This window comes from Daldinia loculata, assembly GCF_022478755.1.
Source record: "Daldinia loculata strain CBS 113971 unplaced genomic scaffold F4817scaffold_9, whole genome shotgun sequence".
Classification (NCBI taxonomy): domain Eukaryota; kingdom Fungi; phylum Ascomycota; class Sordariomycetes; order Xylariales; family Hypoxylaceae; genus Daldinia; species Daldinia loculata.
The window spans coordinates 134,626-150,616 of record NW_026054863.1 but is presented as its reverse complement, the minus strand read 5'-3'; the positions used below and the strand labels follow the sequence as shown (position 1 = coordinate 150,616).

General features: G+C 47.8%; 5 protein-coding genes across 5 annotated transcripts; 3 read left to right on the top strand and 2 right to left on the bottom strand.

The window, feature by feature from the left end:
• Positions 1–666: 666 nt before the first annotated feature.
• F4817DRAFT_329110 (uncharacterized protein) lies at positions 667–1,278 on the top strand. The gene has a single exon (XM_049302232.1). It carries the CDS (start codon positions 693–695, stop codon positions 990–992), a length of 300 nt encoding a protein of 99 aa, XP_049161645.1. The 5' UTR covers positions 667–692; the 3' UTR covers positions 993–1,278.
• A 194-nt stretch (positions 1,279–1,472) lies between these two features.
• F4817DRAFT_298653 (uncharacterized protein) lies at positions 1,473–3,201 on the top strand. Its single transcript, XM_049299767.1, has 2 exons — positions 1,473–2,325; positions 2,395–3,201. The coding sequence occupies exons 1-2, from the start codon at positions 1,909–1,911 to the stop codon at positions 2,689–2,691; spliced, it is 714 nt and encodes a 237-aa protein (XP_049161644.1). The 5' UTR covers positions 1,473–1,908; the 3' UTR covers positions 2,692–3,201.
• On the bottom strand, positions 3,199–8,436 carry F4817DRAFT_298650 (CPSF A subunit region-domain-containing protein). The gene is made up of 5 exons (XM_049299766.1): positions 6,199–8,436; positions 5,833–6,149; positions 5,613–5,786; positions 4,311–5,559; positions 3,199–4,249 (listed from the first exon to the last, which is right to left on the bottom strand). The coding sequence occupies exons 1-5, from the start codon at positions 8,288–8,290 to the stop codon at positions 3,711–3,713; spliced, it is 4,371 nt and encodes a 1,456-aa protein (XP_049161643.1). The 5' UTR covers positions 8,291–8,436; the 3' UTR covers positions 3,199–3,710.
• A 77-nt stretch (positions 8,437–8,513) lies between these two features.
• F4817DRAFT_298611 (uncharacterized protein) lies at positions 8,514–10,055 on the top strand. Its single transcript, XM_049299765.1, has 2 exons — positions 8,514–9,977; positions 10,041–10,055. Exon 1 carries the CDS (start codon positions 9,102–9,104, stop codon positions 9,882–9,884), a length of 783 nt encoding a protein of 260 aa, XP_049161642.1. The 5' UTR covers positions 8,514–9,101; the 3' UTR covers positions 9,885–9,977; positions 10,041–10,055.
• Positions 10,056–13,961: 3,906 nt separating this feature from the next.
• On the bottom strand, positions 13,962–14,914 carry F4817DRAFT_329100 (uncharacterized protein). The gene has a single exon (XM_049302231.1). It carries the CDS (start codon positions 14,701–14,703, stop codon positions 14,446–14,448), a length of 258 nt encoding a protein of 85 aa, XP_049161641.1. The 5' UTR covers positions 14,704–14,914; the 3' UTR covers positions 13,962–14,445.
• Between the last annotated feature and the right edge of the window lie 1,077 nt (positions 14,915–15,991).

Genomic DNA, 15,991 nt, shown 5'->3' with positions numbered 1-15,991 from the left:
AAGATTTGGTAACAGCACAACACAGCAGTATATAGGACAGGAGTGGCTCTAAAAAGTTCCTTAGTAGAATAATGATGGGTTTTGCCTACCTTGTAAAGTAGTGTCAGATGACTAGTATTGCGATAGGCGTATGACGTGATAAGGGTCTTAAGTTTTAGGCTAAAGCTATCTACCAGCTAGTCATTTGCTATTTTGTATATAAGGGAATCTTGGTGTCCTTGATATTCAAGAGGAGTAGCTGTTAAGATCTCGTCAATATATAATATATACTGGCTATTTACCAGCTAGCTACCTGTCACTCTGTAGTGGTATATATTACCAAGGGCTGCCCCTGACAAGTAGAAAGGATATAGAGAGAAAGACAGTACTTATATTAGCAGAAATACCTAGTATATGAAGGTCAAAATAATATATAAGGTATAGCTAAATATGGTTTGGGAAACCATGCGCTGATTAACCTTGAAGATATCCATAGGTCACAATATCCTAACTAAGGAGTTATGATAGGAGGACAAATTTTCAATGCTTTAGTCATCCAGTATTGTTCCTAGAAGTAATCAAGAATTAAGGATTGGAGGGTTACTTCTTTTGTAATAGCGTCTTCAAAGAAATAAGGTTACTTACCATAGCCGTAGTTGCCCTAAGAGAATTTGAGAGAGTTCAGTAGCAGGTGTTAATTCAATTACAGCGATATGGCGCCCCTACTTCGCTCCTTCTTATCATTCATATCGGCGCCTGCCTTCTTTCACCCCCTTCCAACTCTTGACCCTAGATCCCACAACATCCAAATTTCTTTCGCCGTCCCACAACCAAGTTACCTTTTCCTAAAAACATCACAGTTCATTTTTTTCCGGTCGGCGATTTTACTATACTCAACACTCCCCTTGCCTTGGCAACATCAAGACGATTTATTCACCTCTATCAACAATATTCTCTTCAGATATACCTTTCTGTATCAGTCGGCGCCATGGGTGACCATTCTTCGTGGGTAAGTATAACTGAGTGTATCCCCTCCCCCTACAAAATCTCTGCCATATAAAAATACACTTGATTCTTCGTGTATATGTGATGTGATGCGATGCTTTGTCTGTTATACTCTATCTGCTATATTGTGTCCGCTATACTGTGTCGCGATCTTGTGAACCAAACAATCACCCATGTGAATTGTCTCAAACACATGTGCTACCTATACCACGTTGATATACTATTTATCCGTGATATATACTGCCGAAGGGTGACATATTGACACGAGCATTTATACTGGAGTTATTGTACGACTTCAACAGCAAGTCGTCGTTCTTGCCGATCGTGATTGCCAACCGTTTTTGATGTTACCTTGAGCTACCCCTGTCACATACGTCATATCTTACGCTAGCATCGACGAGTGGGTCGAGCAGGGGTATGGTTCCATGCAAGAGCGGGAGATAGGCTTTGGATGTACTTTGGAAGGTTGGATGTATCTGTTCGGCTCTCGCCGGTTACATCATAGTCATGTCTTGAACGCGCGTGTTGCAGGATCCGGACTCTGACTTGGCATAAGAGCTTTTTACTAATCCTTCAAATTTATATCAGCCTAGTTACGAGGTTTTTGGTTTGCAATTTGAACGTGAACCTTATCAGCAATTTGCTACCGCACCAAGAGTTGCACCCAAACAATCTACTCACCCTTCTACTACAAAAGCTACCTCAAAAAAGACTCAGGTTTCAAGAAGAAATACTATTAAATCTACTAAGAAAGATAGTACACCCACAGACCCCAAGGACTCTTCTTCAACCTCAAACAACCTCAGTTCAGAGACAGAGACCCCAAGTCCGAAGCTTAAGCCTAAGCTACAACACTTCACTATCAAAAAGTTCAAGCTCCGTGTCCGAACCGCCTTCTCTCGCACTCGTGCTTATTTGAAGAAGATGTCTGAGCGACCTCTCGAAGCAATCAAGCGAGCCACAAAGGCCGCCGACCGTGCCCCTCATCTTCGCAAGAAGAACCGCACAGGTGCAGACACTGTCGATGCTCTCGACACTACCGGATTCGGCGGAATCTACCACCATGACGGCCCTTACGACGCCACGCTTGCCGCCCGAAACCGCGATAAGAGATACGCTCCCGTGGAAGCCGTGAAGTATGGCAACATGGAAGCTCTCAAAGCCACCCCCCGTGAGCATATCGTCGATTCCCTAGAACGCCATGTCCCTCTACAGGGCACTGCGACAATTCCGCCCGGTGAGCTAGACTACAGCGGTCGCGTCATGCACTACGAAGAGGGCGCCGATCTCATGCGTGAGGAAGACGCTCCAGGTGGCCCATACAAGCGATGGGATCACATTGTAAGTCCTTCCTCTTTCCAGACACTCCTCAGACAAAACCAGTCAACCCTGCTAACAACATGCCAATAGAAGTACCACCCAAATGACCTAAAGGGTAAGGGCGAACCCGCATACAGCATCGAGGAAGACCTCAAGCGCAAGAAGCATCTACAACGCAAATCGCTCGGTCAACCTAACACCTTCGAGATGCAGCCCACGGGCCGCAGCACTGCAATGGCCGGCAAGGGCGGCAACGTCACTGTTGTCCGACCACGAAGTACTAGTCTGGAATCGGCAGGTCCGTCTAGTAGTTCCAAAGGGAAGCGACTTAGCGACGGCATTAAGCGCCGTATTGGTAGCATTCGACGCAAGCACGACGACATCTAGATGCTCTCTATCCTAGTTTGATCATTTGGTTTAGGGCTGTCGCCGATATGAGTTACACCGATATTCACAGATTGGCCTGCGATCGGAAGGATTTCTTATGTCATCGATTTGATTTCTCGAGGCGTTACCATATAGGATTGGCACTACGCCGGGAATGATTTTCTCTTGCGTTTGGTTTATTCACAAGGAACGGAACTCCCCCTCATCCATATGAAAGAGTCCAGTGATTGATCTTGCACATGCGCAAGACATGGATCGAGAGGGATGGAAAGGGAATAGGGAAAGTTACGAGATGGTCACACCTCGGGGTTGAATTTGCGGCTCTAAACCGCTGCAAGAGGGCTGGATAAGAAGGTGTTTATTTACCAGTACTCGTCGTCATCTGCATGCATCACGGACAACGTGAAGACACAGATAGGGACAAGGCTCGAAGGAGTAACTAACTGGCGGTGGTTAGTTTGCCACTGCGGCATTTTGGGTTGTTTTAAGGGGGGACTACGGAAACGTCGCGTCTGGATTTCACTGGTACTGGCATCTGGGGCCTCAGGGAATATGAACGGCGGACTATAGAGTTGGCTTGGCTTGTTTGGTTTGTTTTTTCCTTAGGCATAGCAAGGCAGAGATGCGGAATGATTCCGATTTGGCAGATATGCACGCGGGTTAGGACGAGGGCTAACTAGCAGAATGAGTTCAATGGAGAAGGACGTTTGAATTATACAAACCCTTCAACAGGAACAATTCAAAAGCTACCTATTTCTAATGCAAACGTGAAGGGGAACACCTCGCAGACAACCAAATCATTCAAGCCATACAATCTGGTTTAGTCCTGCGTCAAATGAATTGATTCATCTCCTATTTGTACAAAGATTGTAAAGCTGATTGATTCTAAGCCAACTTGATAGCTACCTGATAGACAACTGCAACACCGCCGCCCAGAACTTCTGCGACGAAGTCTATCTAATGGTAAAGTGAATAGGTCCGTAGTATTATTACACACAGCCAATAGTCAGTCCAATTACTCAAAGATATCCCAATCCACTCGCGCCCAATACTTCCCTCAACACATCTCTCACCTCATCAACGCCTGCGAATCCAACACGTCCCGCGATCTCGGCGCGACGACCGACAGGGAGTTCGTTCCAGCGTGTGAGCAGGGCACCATCTACGACGCTGCGGCCCATACCCGCATCGACGCCGGGTGGTAGACGACCCACTACGCCCGTGGAAGTGGGAGCGCGGTAGTCCTTTGGGTTGAGGCCGGCATAGTGCGGTAGGGAGGAGAGGACCTGGCCGGTTAGGAGAGACAGGCGGCGGTACTGGGGCTCGGAGAGAGGCGCTAGGGTTGCTAAGGCGCCGGTGGGGGAGGCGAGGAGGAGGATAGAGGGTGGTGCCGGGGAAGAATAGTCGTCGTCGGCCGAGGTGCCATTGACGTGTTGAGAGAGATAGTCCGAGTCTGATGGGAGTGTGCGTGGGAGTAACATGCTACGCGTAGGAGGGTGCGCGCCGGTGGAGAATGTGGTGCGGTGGAGGAGCAAATGACCTTGTAGGGACTTGGGATCTGGTTACGTTGTTAGCTCTGGCCTATGGCACGGTTAGAGGGATATGAGGGGAAGACCTACGATCAGGATCAAACTGGAGAATATGAATGCCGCCATCAGAATCACAGGCCACAATGAGAAGTTCCTCCCCATCTGGTAAGAAGTCTACCGTTAACACTTCTAGCCTAGTAGAACTCTTTCCAAAGAGCACCATCCTATAAGGCTCTTCCGTGTAGCCCGTAAACCAAACTCCCTTGACCGCGTCGGCCATGAGGCAGAGACCGGTCCCTTTAAGTTCGCGAACCGCGGTTACGTAGCAGCTCATGTCCATGAATGCAACAGGCAGAAGGGTGCCGTCCTCCTTTAGACCGCGCACCATACACTTCTGCCCTTGGGCAACCAGCATCAGACCCTGAGTCCCTATCTCAGAGATGGCCGTGACCGCACCACGAGGGATGTCTTCCTTTGCTACAAATTTTAATTTCTTGTTTGTTTCGGGCTTTCCTGGCTCTGGAATGACTGTCACTACATCGTACACGAGAACTCTGCCCCTGATGGGAAGATCCTCGCCGCGGGATATAGCCGTGCCGATGGTAATAAGGTGCTTTCGCTCATTCGTAGACTCTGAGACTTCTAGATTGAGCGTTTCGATACACATTACTGTCTCGCATGGCTCCATCTCGATAGTGTCAACAACGGTCCAGCTGCTAGGATTTATTAGTTTGACCTGACCTCGTTCAACCATAGGCTTAAAAGCAAGATCTTTCTCATGTTGCCACTCTTTGTGGTAGTCATCTTCTTTTGGTAGTTCAAATGGTTCCAAGGTATCGCAACCAACGACGAAGGTACCTGACGGAGGGTGATATGAGATAGAGTGCATGTCGGCTTCTAAAGGTACTTTCTTGAGGGCCAGGCCTATCTCGGCATAGGTTCTGTTGCGAACCGGAATCTGAGAAACACGCGCAACGCCCTTCGAGTCTGCATAGATGAAGCCTCGCTCACAGCCCTCAGTATGGAACGGGCTCATTCCTCGAACTCCATCGCCCCGTAACCTCAGGACCTTAGGTAAAGTCTTTGATGATCTAAGAATAAAACTCGGAGAGCTGCCGGGGAGGAAAACAGTTTTATATCCGGCAATGTTGTCACATCGTCTCATCGGAGGTGCCTTTCTTATTTCGTCATCCTCATCATCTGCTGGCACAACTGGATCTTCTGCTAAGATAGGGTTAGGTAATTTTTGAAAGTGAAGCGTTGTAGAAAGCTCCTGCGTAGTAGCCGAAGGTGTACGGAAGGGTTGATATATCGTCACGTCGTCATTATCATGGCGAACCTAGACATAATAAGCAATGTTGAACCATGCATTGGAGAATTGTGCAAACTCACAATCAAGTACGGGTACGAGGAAGTCATGTCTCCAAGGTCAGCGACCAATATCTCCTTGATGATTTCCTTAGCGGTTCCTCGTCTAGCGGCGTAGTTTGCCGAAAGGAGTGGTGGCACAAAGGGCAAGCCTTCTGCAACATATATAGGTTTGGAGAGATCGGGCAATGCATACGCCTAGAGATATTAGCAACAAAATCGGGAATCTTGACACAACACATACATGTAGGGCACCAGTCTTGCTGAGTAAGAACATGACTATATTTTCATCTGATTTTGCGCCCTTATCCGTCTGGGCTCCAGAGAATACGCCGGATCTATCTTCGTATAAACAACCAGTTGCCCATTTTGTCGAGTTAAGGGCTGTGTCTTCCTTTTCAAGTTCTTCAAGCTCCAAGTTCTTATCTATCTTCGCAATGAATGCGCTTGCATCGTCTCGAACTAGGAATATAAAAGGATCGGCTATGCTAGCACAATCCACCCTGGGTTCTGCACCTGTCTCTTCGTCGAGCATTGGCAGGATTTGAGTAAGCCCGAAGTCTGTCTCCGTATTAGTAGTTGTTCAATTCGAGATAGGAGACGTCCATACCTCCGTCGTAGCAGTGGATAGCAGTCTTAAGAACTTGAATGATTCTCATATGATTACCCATAGTACCGGCTTCGATAGTAAAGCCAGCGGCTGGGTCAAACTCCGTTCCGGTCAACGCTTCGAATCCGGCACCCGTCAAAACATACACATCCGAAGTCTCATATCCATCCAAATCCACCTTGGGCACAATCATGAAACGGTCATACTGGACGGAAGTCTCGTATTCAGCACCCATGGACGTAGCTCCCTTGTCACCCTGTAATGACTTTGGTATTGGTTTCTGCGCGGCCATAGTCCAAAATCCCCTTGCTTCTGGGAACTCAAAACGTCCAATGACTTTCGGTTGTATTTCTCTATTGATTATAGCAACCGAGCCAGCATTGCCTCGGCCACAGACGCCGACAAAGCTGAGATCGCTGGTAACACCATTCTGATTATTCTGCTCTTCCTCATTAGATGATACCGCCTGTCCAAGTGCGAAATCCCTAATAGGCGCGATGCTGACAAGCCGATCGTGTATACGAAAGACGAGCTCGCCAGACTTGCCGCCTGGCGTACCAGCAGAATTCGATGACTGTCTAGCCGGTGCGGAATCGTCGCCATACAAATCATCGTCATCTTCTAGATCCTCCATGTCTTCGTCATCTAAGTCAAGGTCTAGAGAAGGGTCGTGTAGACGAGACTTTTTTCTTCCAGCCTGTGCCTGTTTACGTGTCCAACCGATAACTAACGAGTCAGCACCATCGCTGCCTGCAAATATACAGGCCTTGTTTAGTTTGCTCAATGTCGTAACACCAGTTGGTATGATAGCACCACCGGCCTCTGGAGCGATTAATCGAAGGCTTAGTCCCGATACGATTCTACCGTCGACTCTAAACGTGATAACCGCCATACGACCGTCACTAAGGACCATTAAAAATTCTCCATTTTCAGCAGATAATGCCTCAATTTCACAGCCCTCCAGCTTTAGTCCAAGCTCGGTTTGGTCGACCAAACTAAAAGAGGTAGTATGCTTTGCGAATGGGTTGACGCCCACGCCATGTGACTTTCCAGATTGGTCGATATGTATAAGCTCGTTCGTACCGACTAGAAGAGCACCACCAACCGGCACAGGGAGTGCGATTACCCGAAATAAATCTTGTGGGAGGCCTGTCACTGACAGAATGGTTGTGGAGGCCTTTTGCTGGATATCCAAGGTGAACACCATGTATGATAACTGATCTTTTCGACCGAGGACTAAAGATGGGGACGAAGTCGAGGACAGTATGCCAAACGTTGGTTCTCTATACTCGTGAAGGAAGGCAAGATGCACAGGGTGGATGAGGCTAGGATCAAGATTTGGCAGTCGAAGGACAAATGAGGTTGAATATGGTGTCTCTTCATTGCTGCTAGTTCCATTTGGGAGCGTAGTGGAAAGTTCCTTTACTGGGCGTGGCCCATCCAAGTCTTCGTCCCAGTCCTCCATATCTATATCTTCTTCTTGAACTTTGAATTGGATGATAGCAAGACTCCGCGCCCCAAACTTCAGAGCAGCACACCGGCTACCCGGGTCTGCTGCTAGGAAATTGACATAGTGGCTCAGAGGTGCAGCCCATGGACTTCCTTGAAGATCCTCTTGTTCATAGTAGTGTATCGAGGTGGTATTTATCGAATTCTTCTCTGGATCCCACTCGACCATGCTAAGCTTCGCATCCTTGAATGCCAACAAGAGGGCTTCTCCGCCCGACGCAGTTGTATCGGTCTTTATGCGCGCAAGTCCAGTGATAGTTCCAGCCAGCGGGAACTCGGCAACGAGCACCAATTTCGTATAGTTCGAACGGTCAGACCTGACTAGGACGGAATCGCCGCCAAGAAAGGAGGCTTCGAGGCCATCATCGTCATTACTTCGGGAATCGTAGTGGTCAGCTAATCTAGAAGATTGCAATTGGGAATTCTGGGCCTTGTCGAGTTCGGCAGATACTGATTTGGTCGTGAAGATTTGAAGGAGAGATGCTCTTGCGACAACAAGATTATTGCTCTGCGCCGTGATAAACGGGAGACATAAGGAATGTGTGACAGCCGTAGGCGGCGTCAGCTCCGTATAGCACTGCATCCTCGACCCTTTTTCCTCATTTCAGACGCGATGCTAAGGGGAGTAGCGTTGGCAAGGCGCAAACGTTATAAAAACAGTGGTAATAGAAATGGTTGATGGGAAAGTTGAAGCTCAAGCGCGCTACAAGGCCTAAGCTACGGTGCAACCTGCATGAAGCTAGCAGCCGGGATCTAGATAAGATAGTACATTATGGAGTATATGCATATTCACATAAACCTATATCCTCAGATCCTACATTCCATGCACGCGTATCTTGAATAACCCCCAGATATGCTATAACTACCTAACCTAATCAACATCTTAACCGCGTACTCAATGGGCAAAGGCCTAATGATGCAACTGTAACATCGTCATGTTTCCAGGACCGGTTACGGTACTTGGTGAACCTCGTCCCTAGTTCACTTCGAAATTCATACCTATTGTTAGCAATCTTACAAAGACTTAACTACGCTTAACCTGTCTTGAATCTTTAATAGTTACCACAAATTGGAAGCTAATTCAAGATAACCTTCCTTTGTCTTGGTAACGTTTATTCGTTCCGGTGGCATCTTCCCACTCGATGAATTACCGAGGGTCACGAAACCGTAGACCTTCAAATCATCTAATGATCAACGATCACAATACTTTTACAGTTAACAAAGAAATAACGAATGGATCTCACTATTAATATCGAAGATTTAACACCCTAACAAGAACTCTAGCAAGAGTTAAACATATACGTGGTGATTCTTTGGAAATACCCCCCCTGGTTTGATGAATACCAACGTCAACATCATCTACATAAGAGTCAGCTTCAGGACCGACTAAAACGATGGCGGCGGCGAGCAAGACCTTCCGCTTCCTCGACCTCCCACCTGAGTTGAGAGATGCTATTCTCTCTCACCTCCTCGTTTCAGACTTCCCCATTATACTTCATAACACAACTCTCTTCGCCCCATCGGCATCGGTCTCTGGTTCCGCATATTTCCTAGACGTATTCCTCGTCAATATGCAGATGTACCAAGAAGCATCTGCCATCTTCTACTCTCAAAACCGCTTCACTTTGAACGCGCAGAGTCACCGGCTACCCGTACATCTCACCAGTCGGGGAGGATTTCTCAGCGAAGAGGGACAGGATGCCCGGAGACGGGTGCGCAGCTTGACCCTTCACCTTACAAGGGTAGGTGGAGAGTTTGAGCGTGTCTTAGGGCCCGCTCTCTCTGATATGGTTCTTAGTGGAAGCTTGCGAGAGCTCAGATTACGTATGGGACCACCAAGTTGGCGTGGTCCAAATAGAATGCCTGACCCCGATATGGTACAACGGCCCCCTTTCCAAGCATTGCTGAGGCTTCTAGCCGACCCTTATTTGGAAAAAGTCGAGTTATTGGCCTGGAAGGTTCATCTCACCGTCTTCTGCCCGTTTCACCGGAAGACAAGTTCATCGATCAAGACAGATATCAGAATGGATATTAAATCAGATGCTGAATCGATCGATGACCAAGGTCTAGCCATTCTGAGGAACGGCCCTGATTGGGTTTCACTAAATTGGAGAGCTATGGCCGAGATGTATGGTGTCGGTCAGAAGATCGTGAGAGTTGGTGAACGAACCTATTGAGATGGCCTCGACTATGCGGGGCGAGCAATTTGAAACATCCGTGGGACAGATGCTTTACTACTGCTTGGCTTAAATAAATCGGAATATTTCCGCGTAAGTCGACAACCCATCTCTAAATCCAGTGGCATTACTAAGTTCCAGCCGAGAGGTCGCCAGCCAACAGACGCTAGGTCAAGTCAAATTAGTGCGCTTGTTAAGCACCCACCAGGAATTATAAGGTCTATTTACACCAACTATAACCGAGAAATATACCCCTTATCGGTGCTATTCCATCATCTATGTCTCTTAGTGAATGCTTGGCCATTATAGCTAAGCCCCTATTGACTTTTGAACTCTGTCTTCAGTCATCCGTGGACCAACGGCACACACATCGCTATGGCTATTGCAGGTTACACTTCGGACTTTTCTGCAACCTAATATGGTCAACAATATATGATCAGGAAACAGTGCAAAACTACAATTTTTTCAAATTTGCCAAGTAGATTCAGCGCAGATAGAACATGCAGCCAAGCTCGCCAAGCTACTCTCTAGTGTCGGCACTCCCTTGGTAGAAACTAGAGCAAGGCCCTGTCGATCACCCGCGCTCAGTATCTGTGAAACATGACTTCAGCTTGCCCCGGCACACCACCGCGCCAAGTCTCACCTACCTCGAAGCCTAGATGCTTGCCAGCTCTCCTACGTATCGACCGCAAGCGACCCGGGCTAGCTAGATATGTCACGCTCGGGGGAAGACAGTCGATGGATACTAAGGTCTAATCATACCTAAAGCATCTATTCTACCTACAGATACTCGGATTATCAGAGTAGATACAGACGAATCGAGACAAGCTACACCCACCAAAGTTTGTGCGACTTGCATAAACCCGTCTTGTGTACTCTTGGTATTCTTGGTATCAACTTGGCACATTGCTCCTCGAGCGGTGTATCGCGGACTCCGCCCCGCCGAGAGAAAGCCTCCTGCCGCCAGCCTGTCTTGCCGCTGCGGTAGTTCCATCGGCATGCCAGCCGCGGTGGGCGTCCACGTTCTTACCCCGTGCTTACATAGTACATGGCAAGATGTGTTGTTGTCTCTCGCACCATATTCTAGACCATTTACTTTATTTCGCCCTGTTGCGGGGACACGTAACACAACCGTCTAGGCATCTCAACAGAATCTCCGAGCATGGTAATACGGGCTTTTCTGTTAAGATGGTGTTTGCGTATGCCAAGAAGGGCTTAGAGATACGTTTAATCAAGGGGGGCGTAATAAGCCATCCGCATTGCACATCAACGTACCTTACCGATATCATTTCTTGATATCTTCAGCGGATGGCAAACATCGATGTGCAGATTAGATATCTATTCAAGATGTTAGTTACAAATACAAAATACCTAATGCTTATCGCTAGTAGCGTTAAAGCGTGCTTTTATTAGATTTTATTAGATTATATTAGATTTGGGGTCCGGGGAATGCCTGCCAATAACGCTCTATTAATAATCAGGAAGTCCTACGTCATGTCCCTCTACGCCTCTGCGCTACCTAAATGTATATATGTAGGGGACGAGTTACCATACCTGTCTTGGAATTGCATTCCTCCATCTCTCGTAGAGCTAACGTAGTCACACGAGCGCGGGTTTAAGCTAGCTAGCTGCGTCTATACATTGGTACATATAACTAGCATCATCTGGTGATATACTACATACATAACCTATTTGTCCTATTTGTCTTTCATTTCATCATTGCCCCGCGCGACGGGATCGAAAACCTATGTAGTGTAGAACTCCCCCAACTTAACAGAATTGCACTTACAGAGAGAAAAAAGCGAAGCGTTGGGATCGTCACGTTCTCATTCGCTACAAGCAAGGGCTGATTAAGTTCATGTTACCCTGCACTGCGCTCATCTTACAGCATTTCATATAAATCCCGCAGGGTCTCATTGAATAGATTGGTGAGTACATAGATCCCCGGTCTCATATTACATACGTGGGCGTATATACCCGGACTTAAGGTGGTTGTCCGTATAGTAGTGTATATCATCAATAAGAGGGATAGATAATATAATAGGTGCCGCTCATCATGTGCTCATGGTGAAAGAACTGAATAAGCTTAGTGAAGGCAAAATCCCCAAGGCGACAAACGCAAGGGACCTACAATATGAGCTCGTGTCAGAAGAAACGCACCAGTAGGCTACCATTTCCTTCCAACAATTACGTATGTGCGATTCAATCAATCGATCTATCGTAAGACAGAGTGCAGCCTAGACAGGTCTCGACGCGATCTCGCCCTAGAGTTGCACCACCCGCACGCATCGCCCCCTTTGCTCTCCCCCATCTCATCAGTTGCGCACGTGCAGGGTAAGACCTCTCCAAGCCGCTCGGTAGGCAGCCGAGGAAAACGTGCAAGATAAGCAATAGTGTAGGTGGGTGTAGGTGTGACTTGGGGCTCGATTGGATACCTCTTCTCGAGAAGGAGAGGAAGGGGCAGAAAGGGGGGGATAGACGCATTTGTTGCAATTGGACCGGAGGTCCTTTGACTTGCTCGTCACATTTGCCTCTGCTGCTGCTAGTACCGTCATCAAACCCTAATGTATGCGTGTATGTGCGTGTGGTTGTAGTAGTAGTAGGTAGTGTAAATTGGCAGTGTGGCAAAGCGCGTCGACGCGGGGGGATGGAGGGGTGGAGGGGTGGGAAGGGAAGAGGATAAGGCGAGCACCAAGACCGTGGATAAGGTAGCGAGACGGGACAAGTCCAGCCCGTTTTAACCTTGCGCTTGCCATGGTAGGGATCATGCCGGCATTAATTGTACAGCCTACATACATAAAAATTAGCGTATGCACATGTGTCGTAGCTGTATGAAGATTGAATAAAACACATGTGTTTGGATTGCCGGATTGATAAGCCCGTTTGTACGTAGTAACTATCTGTATACTGTTTTTGTGGTTTCGAAAGTCGGTGGGCTATTATATCTTAGCCTCTTATGACATGTTTTATTACACTGTGCGGTATCTATATTTACTAAGATATAATACGCTATACTATGCAGCGTAGTGTATACACTACTAACAATAGTAAGGATATCCTCATGTATATAGAAACGGGCTATCTTAACGGTTGAAACGTTTCGCCCCGTTTCCTCGGCCTTTCGGAAAGGAAAAGAAACAAGAGACGTCGCAGCGAGTAGCTAATGCTATGTAAAACAAAACATTCCCGCCAAGCGTCGCTCGGCAATCTTGGCAGCTTGGGATATTAGATTGTAGTGTAGATTTAGTTTCAAACTTGAGTGTTATCTTTAGAACGGAGACAAAGCTTGTGATACTCCTGGGCGATTTGGCTTTTTGTCCAAGCTTTTAAAGCTAGGGTTTTAAGGCATTCATATCAGATCGGCGGTGGGTCAGTCCATGATAGCGGATAAAGGGTCCGTCGAAATACGGTATTAGATCGACAATATCAACTCCGTATCCTAATAATACCTATGACATATTGCCTTGGCCTACCTAACCTACCCACGTAACCCTCCCCCCCCCCCCCGCCAAGCCTCTCAAATCCCGTCTTAGTTTTCGCTTGGCTGTGGTGTTTGCAAATTGTTCTGTAATAGGGGAGGAAGATCAGCCACCTGAAAATGCGGTCATCGTCGTGTATGGATGGATACTTGCGTCTAATGAAAAAGCATACATCAAATAACATTTCATCACAAGTCTGATTGTCTAGACTCTAGAAGCCCTGAGCTTATTTCGAAGAGCAAGGGATAGGCGGGCAAGCATGTGTCAGCTCGGACCAATTATGAGTTGCACTGAGGTTTTTTGGAGAAAAAATATGCGATGGGGAACGACCTACTCATCCTCTTACTGCTTGTGGATGGTATATGCGGCCTCCCCATCCTACTATTCTGTACAGAGCTAAAGCTAGAACACGTCAAAGGGGGGACCCATGTATGTGTATACGATTAATGCGACTGATACCTCGGACGTGGTCTAGCGCACATGGCAACATAGCTGGCTAATCCCCTGACTGGCCAGAATCTACGTATTCGTGCAGAGAACAAGGGTGACTGAATTTTCGGACATATGATTTCTTTCCCACATGTGAAAATCGAACCGGTTTGTTTAGGATTTTGGAAAATACTGTATTTTTTTTTATATCAAGCGCCAACTGCATACATAACACGATGCTAGTATAGAGAGATAAGGCATCAATTTGCCGCAAATAACCGCCAAGGGATCTGCCCTTTTATGATCCGCACCCATCAAGGTATCAAGGTGTGCGTGCGTACGGTTCGTAACACCAAGTATGCACTCTGGGCAATATTCTATCCAATCCCGTGTTAATCTTCAAAACCCGTCCCATCCCATCGCAAATTCCCATCCCAAAACGCCCCGCGGAAGACGAACGAAGAAATCAGAACCAGACGCAACCCTCCTTAATGAACCCTCCCTCCATCGGGTGTGCACGCTATAATGTAGATCGTAATAAATTTTCATGTCGTGAAGCTAAGCCATGATGTCGCCATGTGCCAATTTTCTCTAGTTTGCGAAAAACGAAACGGTGATGGAACAGAAAAGTTTCCCGGGGGGGAGCGACCCGTTTACTCGACGGCGACCTCGTGGAAGTCTTCCTTGTGCTCGCCGGGGTGCTCGCCGTAGTGGACGGGACCCAGCTTCAGGAAGCGCAGGCTGTTCACGCTTCCGACGCTGCTCTGGCTGGAGCTGCGGCGGGCGTGGAGGGCGGGCTTGATGCTCTGAGCAGTAGGGTACGAGGCAGAGGTCGTGGGAGCCAGAGATAGGAACATCTGGGGCTGGCTGTTGCGAACCTGCTGGGCCATGGTGTTGGTGTTGGAAGACATCTTGCTGTGGTTGTTGATAGAGTGTAGAAGTAGTTGGTAGAATATGTGGGGGGTATTCGTAGATAGTATAAATGCTAAGCAGATATATTCCTTAAGTCGATGGTGACGATAGAGTTTAGTCTGAGTAACTAGCGGGGAGCTATGAAGTGCTTTAGGATTCTGGCTTTGTCTGGGAGCTGTTTGTCTGTGTTAGAGAAAGAAGAACGATTGTGAGAGAGATCAGTAGCTCCTCGAGAGAATGGGATGCGTCCTTTATAGACAATAGCCACCCCTTAGACCCTTATTAGATAGGCAGAGCATAGTTCAAGGATGGTCCCAAGGTTCCGCCAAGGTTTTGTGTGTCCCCCCACATGTCTATGTCTATACACCGATAACCCAGACACACACACACACACACACTCTCAGGTAGTGTGTAAAGCATACCATGTAGTCTCTTGGTATGCGTTTCTAGTAATGAAATCGCCAAGACTTGCCATAACGGTTTACTTTTTCTTCTTCTTTTTATTTATGCCGCAACGTGCGTGAAGTTTCAGCAGTCAGCACACATCCCACTTCCCACTTCCCACTTCCACACCCTAGGAATCCTAAAGCATCATACCCTTGTTGGACAAGAGAATGTTGGCCGGGGTGACAGACTCGCTAGGCTCTATCTGCTCCTCCGTATTGCTGTGATTGGGCGCGGCGGTCATTGCCCGCGGACGTAGGGTGCACACCTCCGCGCCATCAGCGCATAGCACGAGAGAACGAGAGAAAACGCGCACTTCGCACGTGGGGTGCACAATTGGGCGACGAATTAGCCAAGCATAAGCATAAAAAAAAACGGCCTTTTGCTATCTTATATCCGAGGCCCAGAGAGGGAAATGATCCGATTCCGATTAGACATTGGTAAGCTTGGGTACATCCTCGGCTCCACGCGGTGGGCGGGCGAGCGGGTGGCAAACGGGTCGTGTGGGCTCGGAGTCGTTCGAGCATCGTTCTGAGGCTCAGGACTAACCGACGACGATCTGATATTGACGAGAAAGGTGTGGAGAAGCGCGATGCGGCTCCTTTTGACTTTAAATCAACAGCAAGACACCCGGTCCCCCGGGGCATCACGGCGAGAAGACACTGAGTTCGGGAGGTTAGACAGACTGCGATTGGGTGGGCCAAGCCGCTAACGGGATTGTCCGGAGAGGCCTTACGAGGGATCACAGGGAAGCCCCGGAGATATCGGGTTTCCTAAAACGGGGGTTTAAGGACTTGTGAGAGGTGATTTCTATTTCACGATGCGTTTAAGAAGCTGCTTCTA

What these genes read in the sequence shown, in the direction of transcription:
- F4817DRAFT_298650 (XM_049299766.1), bottom strand. Translation starts at nt 8,290, where the DNA reads ATGCAGTGCTATACGGAGCTGACGCCGCCTACGGCTGTCACACATTCC. An exon ending in TATCCACTGCTACGACGGAG is followed by an intron (nt 6,150 to 6,198) that starts GTATGGACGTCT and finishes ATACGGAGACAG; the next exon opens with ACTTCGGGCTTACTCAAATC. An exon ending in TCTCCAGTTTGATCCTGATC is followed by an intron (nt 4,250 to 4,310) that starts GTAGGTCTTCCC and finishes CAACGTAACCAG; the next exon opens with ATCCCAAGTCCCTACAAGGT.
- F4817DRAFT_329110 (XM_049302232.1), top strand. Translation starts at nt 693, where the DNA reads ATGGCGCCCCTACTTCGCTCCTTCTTATCATTCATATCGGCGCCTGCC.
- F4817DRAFT_298653 (XM_049299767.1), top strand. Translation starts at nt 1,909, where the DNA reads ATGTCTGAGCGACCTCTCGAAGCAATCAAGCGAGCCACAAAGGCCGCC. An exon ending in ACAAGCGATGGGATCACATT is followed by an intron (nt 2,326 to 2,394) that starts GTAAGTCCTTCC and finishes ACATGCCAATAG; the next exon opens with AAGTACCACCCAAATGACCT.
- F4817DRAFT_329100 (XM_049302231.1), bottom strand. Translation starts at nt 14,703, where the DNA reads ATGTCTTCCAACACCAACACCATGGCCCAGCAGGTTCGCAACAGCCAG.
- F4817DRAFT_298611 (XM_049299765.1), top strand. Translation starts at nt 9,102, where the DNA reads ATGGCGGCGGCGAGCAAGACCTTCCGCTTCCTCGACCTCCCACCTGAG.